The sequence below is a fragment of the Ranitomeya imitator genome, chromosome 2 (assembly GCF_032444005.1).
Source record: "Ranitomeya imitator isolate aRanImi1 chromosome 2, aRanImi1.pri, whole genome shotgun sequence".
Classification (NCBI taxonomy): Eukaryota; Metazoa; Chordata; class Amphibia; order Anura; family Dendrobatidae; genus Ranitomeya; species Ranitomeya imitator.
In genome coordinates this window covers 376318766-376333571 of record NC_091283.1, presented here as the reverse complement: position 1 = coordinate 376333571, position 14806 = coordinate 376318766, and the positions used below count along the sequence as shown (strand labels likewise).

Sequence of the window (14806 nt, the reverse complement as noted above, 5' to 3'; positions counted from 1 at the left end):
TGAAAACTCGGATGTGAGTGCTCAACGTTGAGCGCAGGATAAATGTGATCCAAAATGTTAAGTAAAATATTCCCAACAAATGCTTCAAGTCATCTACAAAAAAAAACAAGTCCCTACTCAGATCCATCAGTAGATATATAGGGGGCTTTCATACTGCCTCCCCTACCTTATGAACCCAACAATGTGCCTAAACCACATTTAGTGTCCAGATGTTTGGCGTTTCTGTAGCGGTGAGAGTCCGCCTAATGTACGGGGTCCATATCTCAAGCTGGACACAATGTACAGGGCTCTACAATGAACAACACTGACAGATTTGCAATTTTTTACTCCGCAACATTCAATGCTGTTTGTTTCTGGAAAACAGTCATTGAATCAAAATCTTCACTACATCTGTAGATAAATTCCCAAAGGGGTGTAATTTCCTAAATGGGGTCACATAAGGGGGATTCTGCTCTTCAGCAGAAATTGACAATTTTTGTTCCCAGTTTTACCTATTTCCAGTCATTGTTTCTTCACTGCCCAATGGTATAAAAAATGTTAAGATGGTGTCACTTTTGGGTATTTATTGTTGCATAGGGCCCTCAAAGTCTCTTCAGATGCAATGTGATCTTTACAAAGTTGGTTTTGTAAATTTTGTAGGAAAATTGAGAAATTTGTGATCATCTTTTAACCCTTCTAACTTCTTAACAAAATAAAATTATGTTTCAAAAATGATGCTTATGTAAAGTAGACATGTGGGGAATGTGATTTGAGTATTTTGTGTTATAAATATCTGGATTAAAGTGAACGTGTAAGCAGGATTTTGCTAAGTAACCATCAGATTGGCGGTGTTAGACTGATTAAAGTGATACCTGAGGTGAAGAGTCTTATCTTCCTGCTCTAAGCCAGAGAAACCAAGGAGAAATCTACCTACAGGCCTGCCCTGAAGCACACACATGTTCCTCATCATAAAGCGACTGTTTGTGCTTTGGGGTGGCCTGTGGGCAGGTCTCTACTTGGTTTCTTTGGCTTAGAGCACCAAGATAAGACTCTGCCTACAGTCCTGCCACGAAGCACGAGCATCTCATTAACTGAAAACTTCTAACACTGATTACACAAGAACCACAAGATGGATCTAATCACTCCAGGTATCATTTTAATCAGTTTAACACTGCCAAACTGACAATGTCTGTAGGTTATTTAGTACAATCCTGCTGATAGGTTCGCTTTAACGGCATCAAAACTTAAAGTTTGAAAATTGTGAAATTTTCGAACTTTTTGCCAGCTTCCAATATTTTCACAAATAAATGCCAAACATATATACCTAAATGTACGACTAACATGAAGTACAATGTGTTGCAAAAAAAATTCTCTGAATCAATGGGATCCTTTGAAGTGTTCCAGAGTTATCACATAAAGTGACACTGGTCAGAATTGTAAAATTTAGCCTGGTCAGGAAGGTGAAAACAGGTTGGGCGGTGAAGTGGTTAATAATTAATCAATTATTGTTAATACAAAATGAACTGCACTTATCCCGCATATTGGATCCCTGGTTAGATAGTCCTGTGTCCATCTCACTTCATTGAGACAGGACAAGAATTAGAAAAGTAATGGTAGTATCTCCAGCTTCTCTGTGACCATGCACATGCTAAGTTTGGGTGTAATCATGGAGTAGCAGTTCATGTTGCCTCCTTGTCCAATACATTATGTTTGCTACTTACCGTAATATTCAAAGGTTAGTATACAATACATGATTACATGATGGAAAAACTGAGATCAAATTGTTATTAATATATTGCACTTATATTAATATTATTATGCATTTTTATAGCGCTTTACATGCGAAAAGGGGGCAAATATAGACAAATACATTTAAACATGAGCAAAAAACAAGGCACACAGGTACATAAGGAGGGAGGACGCTGCCCTCGAGGGCTCACAGTCTGCAGGGGATGGGTGAGGATACGCTAGGAGAAGTTAGAGCTGGCAGTCCCGTAGGTTGAGGATCACTGTAGGCTTGTCGGAAGAGGTGAGTCTTCAAGTTCTTTTTGAAGGTTTCTATGGTAGGCGAGAATCTGATGTGTTGGAGTAGAGAGTCCCAGAGTATGGGGGAAGCACGGGCGAAGTCTTGGATGCGGTTATGGGAAGAAGAGATGAGAGGGGAGTAGAGAAGAAGATGTTGAGAGAATCGGAGGTTGCGTGTAGGTAAGTACCGGGAGACAATGTCACAAATGTATGGAGGAGACAGGTTGTGGATGGCTTTGTATGTCATTGTGAGGGTTTTGAACTGGAGTCTCTGGGTGATAGGAAGCCAGTAAAGGGCTTGGCATAGGGGAGAGGCCGGGGAATAGTGGGGGGACAGGTAGATTAGTCGGGCAGCAGAGTGTAGGATGGATTGGAGTGGTGCTAGAGGGGAGGCCAGAGAGTAGGAGGTTGCAGTAGTCGAGGTGGGAGGTGAGGGCATACACTAGTGTTTTTGTGGTGTCACGGTCAAGGAATATGCGGATCTGGGAAATATTTTTGAGTTTAAGACGGCAGGAGGAGGCAAGGACTTAGATGTGTGGCTTAAACAAGAGAGCAGAGTCGAGGATCACCCCGAGGCACAGGCGTGTGGGACTGGGGAAAGTGAGAAGCCATTAACATTGATGGATAGGTCTGGTGGAGGGGTAGAGTGAGATGGGGGAAAGATGATGAATTCTGTTTTGTTCTTGTTCAGTTTTAGAAAGCGAGCAGAAAAGAAGGCCAAGATAGCAGACAGACAGAGTGGGATTTTGGTAAGTAAGGAGGTGAGGTCAGGTCCGGATAGGTAGATCTTTGAGTCATTGGCGTAGATTCTATGGGATTCTATGAGCTGTCCCAGACCAAAGGTGTAGATGGGAAGAGTAGGGGTCCCAGAACAGAGCCTTGAGGGACACCGACAGACAAGGGGCGAAGTGAGGAGGTGGCGTGGGGAAGGGAAACACTGAATGTTCGGTCTGTCAGATATGACGAGATCCAGGATAGGGCCAAGTCTGTGATGCCAAGAGATGAGAGGATCTGTAGCATTAGGGAGTGGTCCACAGTGTTGAAGGCAGAAGACAGGTCCAAGAGAAGGAGGACAGAGTAGTGTTGCTTGCTCTTGGCAGTTAGTAGGTTATTAGCTGTGCATGTGAGCTAGTGTGCCACCCAGGGCAGGCGTCTAATCATAATGGCAATTGGTGGGTGCGAGAAGTGTGGTGTGGATGTGTGAGATGACTGTGGGGGGCGCTTTGCTCATTTTCAGCCTATTGTGGTACCTTAATGGATAAGTGAGTGTGAGAAACAGAGTCCTCCTTTTACAATCACATCCAAGTCACGAGTGCAGCAAGTGGGTGATGATTATCACATTACAGTTTATACGATCTGAGAAAACAACATCTACACGATCCATCTCCTCGTATGTTCCCCTTATTATCTCCTTATTATCTCCTGTTATTACATGGGATCTTTATGATGTTATATCGTCATCTTCTCCCATTCAGGTCCCTACAATATCGGATCCTCTCAGTGGAGATCGTCTGTATGAGATAATTTTTCTGATTTACCCATCATGGATGGATAGGGACAGGGACAAGATGGCGGAGAGGATATTACACCTCACCCTAGAGATCCTCCTCCGGCTTACTGGAGAGGTGAGAGATTCTGATAACGTCACATTACATCATTCTTATCTATGGGAATAACAGATGGACAGAACTGGAGAGGTGAGGACTCTGGAAATGTCTAGTGATATTTATTAATGTGTCTCTCCATAACCAGGATTACACAATAGTGAAGAAGATCTCTAGTGAGCGCTGTCAGGCCCCTGTGTCTGAGGGATGGGGAAGACCCCTGAGCCCAATCACAGGGCCTCCACCTCACCCCCTGATACATGATGACATCAATGACCAGAAGATCCTAGAACTCACCTACAAGATGATTGAGCTGCTGACTGGAGAGGTGACACTGCTGGTAATGCTGGGACATTATACAGTAACGCTATGAAGGGATCAGGGGGATGATGGTATCATTGTATGTGTCAGGTTCCTATAAGGTGTCAGGATGTCACCGTCTATTTCTCCATGGAGGAGTGGGAGTATTTAGAAGGACACAAAGATCTGTACGAGGACATCATGATGGAGGTTCCCCAGCCCCTCACATCACCAGGTAATAGACCGGACAAAATACACACGGCCTATAATCATCTGTATGTAATGAATAAATTCAGTCCTTGTATGTGTTTCCTCCAGTTCTATCCAGTGAGAGGACAACACCAGAGAGATGTCCCCATCTTCTTCCACAAGACTGTAAACAAGAAGATCCCAATGTTCCTCAGGATCATCAGGTAGATGGAGAGAAAGTGTCATGAGATCTCCCCTATGATGTGTAGACGGCTGTGAAGGTCTTGTGCTGAGTCTTGTTTTATCCACCAGTATTAAATGTTTTATACTTGTGTAATGAGAACGGTGGAGATGGCAGGATTAGAGCTGATCATAGATGTGACTTCTCCATCTGGCTGTGATTTAAAAAAAAATTGTTTCAGGGTGAAGATCTGAAACCATAAGATGTTCCTGTATTTAACATGTTTATTTTTTAACAGTTTTTATTTCTTTGCGTGTAAATCTTATAATTTCATTTATCTGTCCTTTTTTAAGCACTGTACTTTAAATTTTATATGTAATGTATAAAAAATAATCAGTTTGTCCTTTGCTGTTCTAAATGTACCGACATCAAAGATGAAAAGTATAGCTTGGTTCTTTTATCCATTGTATGCCGAAGTGCAAGAAGTACCTATCGACAGCTTTGAAAAGTTAGCTGTGCATTTAAGCTAGTTTACCACAGGGCAGGTGTCTTGGTGGCTTATCAAAATGGCGAGTGGTATGTGCAGGGATTGTGGTGTGGATGTGTGAAATGACTGTGGGGGGGGGGAGGGGGCTTGGCTCATTTTTAGCTTATTGTGGTAGTTGAATGGACAAGTGACTGTGAGAAGTGGAGTCGCCCTTTACAATCACATCCAAGTCACGAGTGCAGCAAGTGGGTGATGTTTATGACATTCCAGTTTGTACGATCTGAGAATACAACATCTACACGTTCTATCTCATATGTTCCCCTTATTGTCTCCTGTAATTGTGTTTTTACATGGAATCTTTATGGTGTTACATCGTCATTTTATTCCCATTTAGGTCCCTACAATATCGGATCCTCGCAGTGGAGATCTTCTATATAATAAAGCTTTCATGATTGATCCCTCAATGATGGATATGGACAAGGGGAAGATGGGGAAGAAGATGTTACACCTCACCCTAGAGATCCTCTTCCGGCTTACTGGAGAGGTGAGAGATTCTGATGACGTCACATTACATCATTCTTATCTATGGGAATAACAGATGGACAGAACTGGAGAGGTGAGGACTATGGAAATGTCTGTAGTGAGATTTATTAATGTATCTCTCCATAACCAGGATTACACAGTAGTGAAGAAGACCTCTAGTGAGCGCTGTCAGGACCCTGTGTCTGAAGAATGGGAGAGACCCCTGTGCCCAATCACTGGGCCTCCTCCTCACCCCCTGATACATGAGGACATCAATGACCAGAAGATCCTAGAACTCACCTACAAGATGATGGAGCTGCTGACTGGAGAGGTGACACTGCTGGGAATGCTGGGACATTATACAGTAACAGTATGGAGGGACCGGGGGATGACGGTATCATTGTATGTGTCAGGTTCCTATAAGGTGTCAGGATGTCGCCGTCTATTTCTCCATGGAGGAGTGGGAGTACTTAGAAGGACATGAAGATCTGTACAAGGACGTCATGATGGAGGTTCCAAAGCCCCTCACATCCCCAGGTAATAGGACTAAATACGCACAACCTATAATTATCTGTATGTAATGAATGAATTCAGTCCCTGTATGTGTTTCCTCCAGTTCTTTCTAGTGAGAGGACAACACCAGAGAGATGTCCTCGTCCTCTTCTTCAGGACTGTAAACAAGAAAATCAGGATCATGAGGTAGATGAAGAGGTGTGGGAATATTTAGAAGGACACAAATATCTGTACAACATTGTTGTGATGGAGGATCTTCGGTCCCTCACATCACCAGGTAATAGACAGGACTAAATACACACTGCATGTAATTATCTGTAAGTAAAGAATGAATTCAGTCCCTGTATGTGTTTCCTCCAGATCTATCCAGTAAGAGGACAACACCAGAGAGATGTCCCCGTCCTCTTCTTCCACAGGACTGTAAACAAGAAGATCTAGATGTTCCTCAGGATCATCAGGTAGATGGAGAGAAGGTGTCATGAGATCTCCCCTATGATGTGTAGACGGCTGTGAAGGTCTTGTGTTCAGTCTTCTTTTATCCATCAGTATTATATGTTTTATACTTGTGTAATGAGAATGGTGGAGATGGCAGGATTAGAGCTGATCATAGATGTTTCTTCTATATCTGTCTGTGACTTTTACAATATTTGTTTCAGAGTAAAGATCTGACCCATATTAATACTACAGAGATATTTGTGAAGGGTGATTGTCAGTGTAAAGAAGAGATTCCTAGAGATAACAGCACAGGTGAGTAGTAACTACTAAGTGCAGAGAAGTCACAGATTCTGCTCAGTCACTGGCTGTCACTGATTTGTCGGTGGTGTAATCCGACCATATCAGAATTAAAGGTCACCAATCTGCCACTATACCACTGCATGCTCCTCCACCCAAAACTGCCCCTGTTAATATGTGCTTGTACGGTATGAAAGAAATTGTACTAGAGCTATCTATTGTTCTTTCTGCATGACCAGAAACTAAAAGTTACCCCTCAGTAGGGCACATGGCAGGGCTCATAAGGTAACGTGCACAATTTGGCTGGGGGAATTCAGATTTTGCTGGAATAATTTGCTGACACCATTTGCAGATCACCTAAAGTCCCAGAACGGCGGAGAAACGAGACAGTAGAAACTTGCACACAGTGACTGTATTACCCTCAGGGAATTCATCTTTAGGACTAGTGACTATTTTGGCTCGAGGTAATATCTGGAAACTATCACACAGCTGATGCTTGTGTCACAAGGGTGTCACATCCCCCCTGTAAGACCTGGAGTTAGACTGTCATATTGGGTAATGAATCACAGGTCTTCTTTAGAGATGGTGCGATTCATGTCCTATTTTACATGGATTACCTTTCCCTCAGTGCTGAGAGGGTTAAGCACATTTTCCCTGCTGTCTGAGACCATACAGCCTGGTTGTTCTCAGCTGCAACTGCTTATCATTTACATCCGCTATATATACTAGCTCTGGCCATTAAGTCCCTGTCGGAGAAAGATTCATGATCCTGTGCTAAAGCTAAGTAGTTGTATTGGAGTTGTATTTATCTGTAGTTTGCCGTGGTACGTATGTGTTTATCTCATGGTCCCTATTCCCATTTCTTTTTTTTCTCCCTGTCCCTATCCTCCCTATTGTTGGCGAGTTCTTTTGTATAATAGATGTTTTCTGTTATCCCTGTTTTGTCTTTGTGGCTTGTTGGACTTCTATTTCTGTTCCATGCCTCATGGAGTGGCCAAGGGGACAGATTAGGGGTTAACAGGAGCATAGTAAGGTTGGAGACCCGAACCTTTCTTACTTCAAGAAGACCCCTGGGACAGGGATAGTTAGGGTCCCAGTTCCAGGGACAGTTTGAGGCCCCTCTTCTTTTCTGAAGACTGTCACAACAGGACAGCTGGAGAGTAAAAATTGCATATATTCCATTTTAGTGTTTAATATATGGTGTTCAGCTTCTTTTGTTTCTGGACACACAACCACCATACATTTTGAAGTGGCTTCTTCCTGCTACAGCAATGCTAAAATTGTGGATGGGAATAGTATTTGGGCACACTGCAGGACTCGGAAGCGAGGGGATTTTTGGCTTTGGGAGCTGGATTGGTTCAAGGAAGCCATCTTTTTAAGATCTACTTTCTTTTCAAGGTCTACTGTTGATGTACAGTAAAATGATATTGTGGTACCATGTAAGTCAGAAAAATTGATGTAAATACTTTTATGCCCATCGATGACGAGTATTCTTAGAGTGATACCTTTATTGGCTAACCAGAAAAAAAATATATGTTTGCAAGCCTTCAGAGCACAGAGGCTCCTTCAGGCAGGATAAAATTGAATTAATGAGACAAAGACACAACATTCAAGAGATATTACAGCAGGACATTTGTTTCATGAGTTGGGAGGTGTGATGCCTCCTAAAGGAAATCAAGGAAAGGAAATCAAATTAAGCATTTTGTTACAAATGGAGAGGAATGTTCTTCTTAAGGCCCCGTCACACATAGCGACGCTTAAGCGATCCCGACAACGATACGACCTGTCAGGGATCGTTGCTGCGTCGCTATGTGGTCGCTGGTGAGATGTCACACAGTGCGATCTCCCCAACGACGCAGCAGCGATGCGGCGACCTGTACAACGATGCTATTTCATGATGATTCAATGGGACGTCCTGTCAACGAGGTCGTTGGTAAGGTGTCAAACACAGCGATGTGTGCTACCCAGCGGGACCTCAACGATCAAAAAACGGTCCAGGCCATTCCGACACGACCAGCGATCTCACAGCAGGGGCCTGGTCGCTGGTACGTGTCACACATAGCGAGATCGCTACTGAGGTCGCTGTTGCGTCACAAAACTTGTGACTCAGCAGCGATCTCGCTAGCGATCTCGCTATGTGTGACGGGGGCTTTAATTATCTGGAGTCCATCTTGTGGAGGTGTGAATTGTATCCATGTAGCAAGTCATTAATCCAGGTGTCCTTCTATCAAACAACTTTGAACATCTTTATCAGTTTGCATTCCCAAATTTTTCTTTCTGTTGTCCTTAAAATGACCTTTTAGGATTAAGACTTTTAAATCCATCATACAGTGTCCAGGTCCAGAGAAATGTTTTCCCAAAGGAGTGTCCATATCATTCCTGATTGTGTGTCTGTGTAAATTCATCCTTGTTTGTAGTTTTTGCATGGTTTCCCAAATATAGATACCTCCAGGGCATCTCGTACATTGCATCATGTACACCACATTGGAGGATGTACATGAAAAGAAACCCATGACCTTATATTCCTGATTTGTGATTGGTATGCGGATTGTATTTGTTGGCAATATGTGGGTGGTCAAGCGGCTCACTCGGCTGGACACAGAAATATAACTGGAACTTTGTCTCTTTAAGAAAAGGCTTGGATAAATCAAGCTGGGGAAGTAAACACAGCCCTCCGGGCAAAACAAAGAATCGGCCGCCACACATGTTCACTTTTAACACCACCTGTGGTCGAGCGGCTCACTCAGCTGGACACAGAGGTATGACTGGAACACTGTCTCTTTAAGAAAGGGCTTGGTTTATTGTAGCAGCATAAACCAAGCTGGGAAAGTAAACATAGCCCTCCAGCAGCAAAACAAAGAAACAAAAAAAGCATAGTCCTTTTTCCTAGTGGGATCAGCCCGCTCACAGGCAGCAATGTCCAGGATCAGATAGAGTCCTATCTCTCCAGGAACCACTGAACACTGGAAGCTCTGGCAGTCAGCCATTTAAGCCCAGACCTTCTGACTCCTTCATCATGTGATTGATCACATGATCCTGACATCACACAGGTCCTGTAAGAACACTGCTGATGGAGATACATGGATCTCCTCCCACTCGCTCTATTGAGGTCCACTAAAACCAGCCCATTATATAACTTTATATAAATTGTCCCAACACCCATTGCGCTGGAGGAAACTATTCTGGTTTCACATCACTGACGCCATCTGTATCTTCCCTCCATCACTTCACCAGTGACTGTCACATATCCCCCCCTGTGCCCAAAGCCAGGGGTTTTGGCACCTTCACTCGCTAAACAGGAGACATGGCATCTGGACAGGGCATCTGTGTTTCCATGCAACCTCCCTGGCCTGTGCTCCACATGGAAAGTGAAGTCCTGGAGCTCCAGCAACCACCTAGTTGCCCGGGCATTCTTCCCATTCTTTACCTCATCCATCTCAGGGGCGCATGATCATATATTAGCCTGAACTTCCTGCCTAACAGGTAGTGTCTCATGATGTTGATTGCCCACTTGATGACCAAGCACTGTTTCTCCACGATGGCATAGTTCTTCTCAAAGGAGGAGAGTTTCCTACTCAGGTATAGGACTGGGTGTTCGTCTCCGTTTATAACCTGGGACAGCACAGCTCCTAAACCGACTTCGGAGGCATCCGTCTGGAGCACAAACTCCTTCATGAAGACTGGCTATCTACACAGGATGAGCTCCAACTCCTGGAATGCCATCTCCGCTTCAGAGGACCATTTGACCAACGTCGACTTTGTGCGTTTGAGAAGATCAGTCAGGGGGGCAGCTATCATGGCGAAATTCGGGATAAATCACTGATATCCCACAATCCCGATGAACAACCTAGCCTGCTTTTTGGAGACCTACTGTGGCGACTTCTGGATTGCCTCCACTTTGTCTACTTGCTTTATCTCACCTATTCCAACGATATAGCCCAAGTATTTCGCCTCCTCTTTACTGAGGGCGCACTTCTTTGGGTTTATGGTAAACCCCGCTTTTCTTAGTTTAACGAGTACCGTCTGGACTTTTGCCAGGTCACTTCCCCAATCCGGGCTGAAAATCACAATGTCGTCCAAATAAGCGACTGCGTACTTATGAAGGCCCAGAATCGGGTCCATAGCCCTCTAGAAGGTGACTGGGGCTCCTTGGAGTCTGAACGACTTCCTGATATATTGAAGCACTCGTCAGGTGAAGAGAAGGCCGTCTTCTCTTTGGCAGTTGCAGACAGGAGAATTTGCCAGTACCCCTTCGTTAGGTCCGGGGTGGTGATGTTCCTGGCTGACCCTAGCCTTTCAATAAGCTCATCAACCCGGGGCATCAGATACGCGTCGAACTTGGACACCTCATTGAGCTTTCTGTAATCGTTACAGAAGCGCAACTCTCCACTTGGCTTCGGTACCAGTACAATAGGGCTGGACCAGCCGCTCTTTGACTCCTTGATGACACCCAAGCTCAACATTCTCTTCACCTCCTGGGAGATCACCTCACGGCAAGCTTCAGGAATCCGATACAGCCTTTGCTTCACTCTCACATATTGTTCAGTCAAGATCTCATGCTCGACCACCTGCGTACATCCTGGTAACTTCGAAAACAAGCTCACGGCACAGTTGTTTCTGGTCCGGCGACAGTGTCTGCCACTGTGACATCCTTGACATTGGCTTCAGGATGGGCCCCTAGGCACGGTGCTTCTACCGGATCCCTGTCTCACCACGGTTTCAGCAGGTTAACATGGTACGCTTGGTACAGCTTCCTTCTGCCTGGTTGGTGGACCTTATAGTTGACATCACTCAACTTCTCGACCACCTCTTATGGCCCTTGCTACTTGGCCAGGAATTTGCTTTCCACAATGGGGATCAACACGAGCACCCAGTCCCCAGGGCTAAACTGTTTCAGCCTTGTGGCCCGGTTGTAGACCCTCGCCTGTGCTTCTTATGCTTGAAGGAGACTCTACTTCACAATCGGCATCAACCTTGCGATTCGGTCCTGCATTTGGGCCACATGCTTGATGACGCTCTGGTGGGGTGTAACTTTTGCTTCCCATGTCTCCTTCGCAAAATCTAGAAGTCCCTGGGGGTGCCGCCCACATAACAGCTCAAGCGATGAGAACCCTGTAGAGGCCTGAGGAACTTCCGTGATGGAGAACAGTAGGTATGGCAGGAGGCAGTCCCAATCTCATCCATCCTCCACGACCTTCTTTAGCATGGACTTCAGTGTCTTATTCAACCTCTTCACCAGGCTGTCTATCTGCGGATTGTACACCGACATCCTAAGTTGGGTAATCTGGAGGGCCTTGCAGAACTCCCCCATTACCTTGGGCATAAACAGTGTCCCCTGGTCCGTAAGGATCTCCTTCGGCAGTCCCGTCCGGGAGAAAATATGAACTAGCTCACGTGCTATACTCCGGGCTGGGGAGTTTCTCAGGGTTACCGCTTCTGGTTACTGCGTAGCATAGTCCATTACCACGAGGATGTATTGATGACCCCTGGCGGACTTAACTAAGGGCCCGACAAAGTCCATAGCAATATGGTCAAACGGGATTTCGATTATAGGTAACGGAACTAGGGGACTGCGGAAGTAGGATACAGGGGCAGTTAAATGAGGGGTAGGGCAGGAGCGGCAGAAATTAACAATGTCCCTGTGATACCCAGGCCAGTAAAACCTCATTCTTGGGTCTTAGCTACACCTAGGTGCCCCCCAAGACATGAGCATGGGCCGGGCCAGATCTAGCACCCTACTTTATAGGGTCCCGGGACTAACAGCTGCTCTAATACTTCCCCTCTCAGTTTAGTAACCCGATATAGCAACTCCCCATTGACCGCCAAGTATGGGAACCTGGTGTTGACTTCCGGCACTTGGGCAACTCCATTTATCACAGTCACATTTTCAATTACATTTTTCAAAGTCAAGTCCTGCATTTGGGCACTTCCAAAATTCCCGCCAGAAACCCCCAGATCAGGAATTTCTGTCTAACTGGTAACCATCTTGCCCTCGTCACTGGCCAGGACACACAAGGGGAACTCATCCATCTCTGACTTTGTTGGAGTCTCGAATGGCTTGGGCTGGCTCCTGTCTGTGTACTTTGATATCTCCGCCTTTCCCCACAAGTCCCAGAAAAGGCTGAAGTCCCTCTCAATTATCACGGGCTGGCTCCTGTCTGTGTCCTTTTATATCTCCGCCTTTCCCCACAAGTCCTAGAAAAGGCAGAAGCTCCTCTTAATTATCATGGGGTACAGCAAACCTTCGACCACCCCGACCTCATGAGACTCCGTACCTCGGCTTATTTTAACCGACACTCTGGTGACAGGATAACGCTTGGAGTCCGCGGGGATACAGCAAACACCCACGTGTTTCCCTGGGATTAACTGATGGGTTAGGGTGGCCCTTATGTTGTGAATTCTGTGATCAAGCTCCCTCCTGTGGTCACGAGTGGTACTGCGGCTTCTGAGTTTCCTTCCTCAGGTGATGAGGTTAAGTCGTTAGGTGCTGCTCTATTTAACTCCACCTAGTGCTTTGATCCTGATCTCCAGTCAATGTTATAGTATTGGTCTTGCTTCCTCCTGGATCGTTCCTGTGGCCTGTCTGCTCAGCATAAGCTAAGTTCTGCTTATGTTACTTTTGTTGCTATATTTTCTGTCCAGCTGGCTTTTTTGGTTTTGCTTGCTTGCTGGAAGCTCTGAGACGCAGAGGGAGCACCTCCGTACCGTTAGTCGGTGCGGAGGGTCTTTTTGCCCCTCTGCGTGGTTGTTTGTAGGTTTTTGTGTTGACCGCAAAGCTATCTTTCCTATCCTCGGTCTATTCAGTAAGTCGGGCCTCACTTTGCTAAATCTATTTCATCTCTGTGTTTGTATTTTCATCTTAACTCACAGTCATTATATGTGGGGGGCTGCCTTTTCCTTTGGGGAATTTCTCTGAGGCAAGGTAGGCTTATTTTTCTATCTTCAGGCTAGCTAGTTTCTCAGGCTGTGCCGAGTTGCATAGGGAGCGTTAGGCGCAATCCACGGCTACCTCTAGTGTTGTTTGATAGGTTTAGGGATTGCGGTCAGCAGAGTTCCCACGTCTCAGAGCTTGTCCTATGTTTTGTGGTTTTTGTCAGGTCACTTGTGTGCTCTAAACTTCAAGGCCCATTGTGGTTCTGAATTACCTATTCATAACAGTACTGGAGGCCCAAAGTACTATGCTTCTCAATAGAGGGAAAAAAGAAGTTCTGAGACCATTTTTTTTTCTTTGCACTGTGTTTTGCCTTTTTTTCCCCTAGACATTTGGGTGGTTCAGGACACAGGTGTGGTGATGGACATTAAAGGTCTGTCTTCATGTGTGGATCTTCTCACTGCAAGAGTACAAAATATTCAAGACTTTGTGGCTCAGAATTCTATGTTAGAACCAAGAATTCCTATTCCTGATTTGTTTTCTGGAGATAGAGCTAAATTTCTGAGTTTCAAAAATAATTGCAAACTGTTTCTGGCGTTGAAACCTCGCTCCTCTGGTGACCCAGTTCAACAAGTTAAGATCATTATTTCTTTATTACGTGACGACCCTCAAGACTGGGCATTTTCCCTTGCGCCAGGAGATCCTGCATTATGTAATATTGATGCGTTTTTTCTGGCGCTCGGATTACTGTACAACGAACCTAATTCAGTGGATCAGGCAGAGAAAAATTTGCTGGCTCTGTGTCAGGGTCAGGATGAGATAGAGATTTATTGTCAGAAGTTTAGAAAGTGGTCTGTGCTCACTCAATGGAATGAATGTGCTTTGGCAGCAATCTTCAGAAAGGGTCTCTCTGAAGCCCTTAAGGATGTCATGGTGGGATTTCCTATGCCTGCTGGTCTGAATGAGTCTATGTCTTTGGCCATTCAGATCGGTCGACGCTTGCGTGAGCGTAAATCTGTGCACCATTTGGCGGTATTATCTGAGCATAAACCTGAGCCTATGCAGTGCGATAGGACTTTGACCAGAGCTGAAAGGCAGGAACACAGACGTCAGAATGGGCTGTGTTTCTACTGTGGTGATTCCACTCATGCTATCTCCGATTGTCCTAAGCGCACTAAGCGGTTCGCTAAGTCTGCCACTATTGGTACGGTACAGTCGAAATTTCTTTTGTCCGTTACTTTGATCTGCTCTTTGTCTTCCTATTCTGTCATGGCATTTGTGGATTCAGGCGCTGCCCTGAATTTGATGGACTTGGAGTTTGCTAGGCGCTGTGGGTTTGTCTTGGAGCCCTTGCAGTGTCTTATTCCATTGAGAGGAATTGATGCTACGCCTTTGGCCAAGAA

General features: G+C 45.1%; 1 protein-coding gene across 1 annotated transcript in view; it reads left to right on the top strand.

Annotated features, from left to right (window-relative positions):
- The window catches only part of LOC138664021 (zinc finger protein 432-like), a 28440-nt gene that overhangs the window by 483 nt on the left and 13151 nt on the right, over positions 1–14806 (top strand). The window contains exons 2-11 of the mRNA XM_069750424.1: positions 3480–3629; positions 3757–3948; positions 4020–4143; positions 4227–4321; positions 5160–5309; positions 5439–5618; positions 5701–5824; positions 5904–6077; positions 6161–6258; positions 6457–6547. Coding sequence (XP_069606525.1) covers positions 3552–3629; positions 3757–3948; positions 4020–4143; positions 4227–4321; positions 5160–5309; positions 5439–5618; positions 5701–5824; positions 5904–6077; positions 6161–6258; positions 6457–6547 — 1306 coding nt within the window. The 5' untranslated portion in view covers positions 3480–3551. The remainder of the gene's footprint in view (positions 1–3479; positions 3630–3756; positions 3949–4019; positions 4144–4226; positions 4322–5159; positions 5310–5438; positions 5619–5700; positions 5825–5903; positions 6078–6160; positions 6259–6456; positions 6548–14806) is intronic.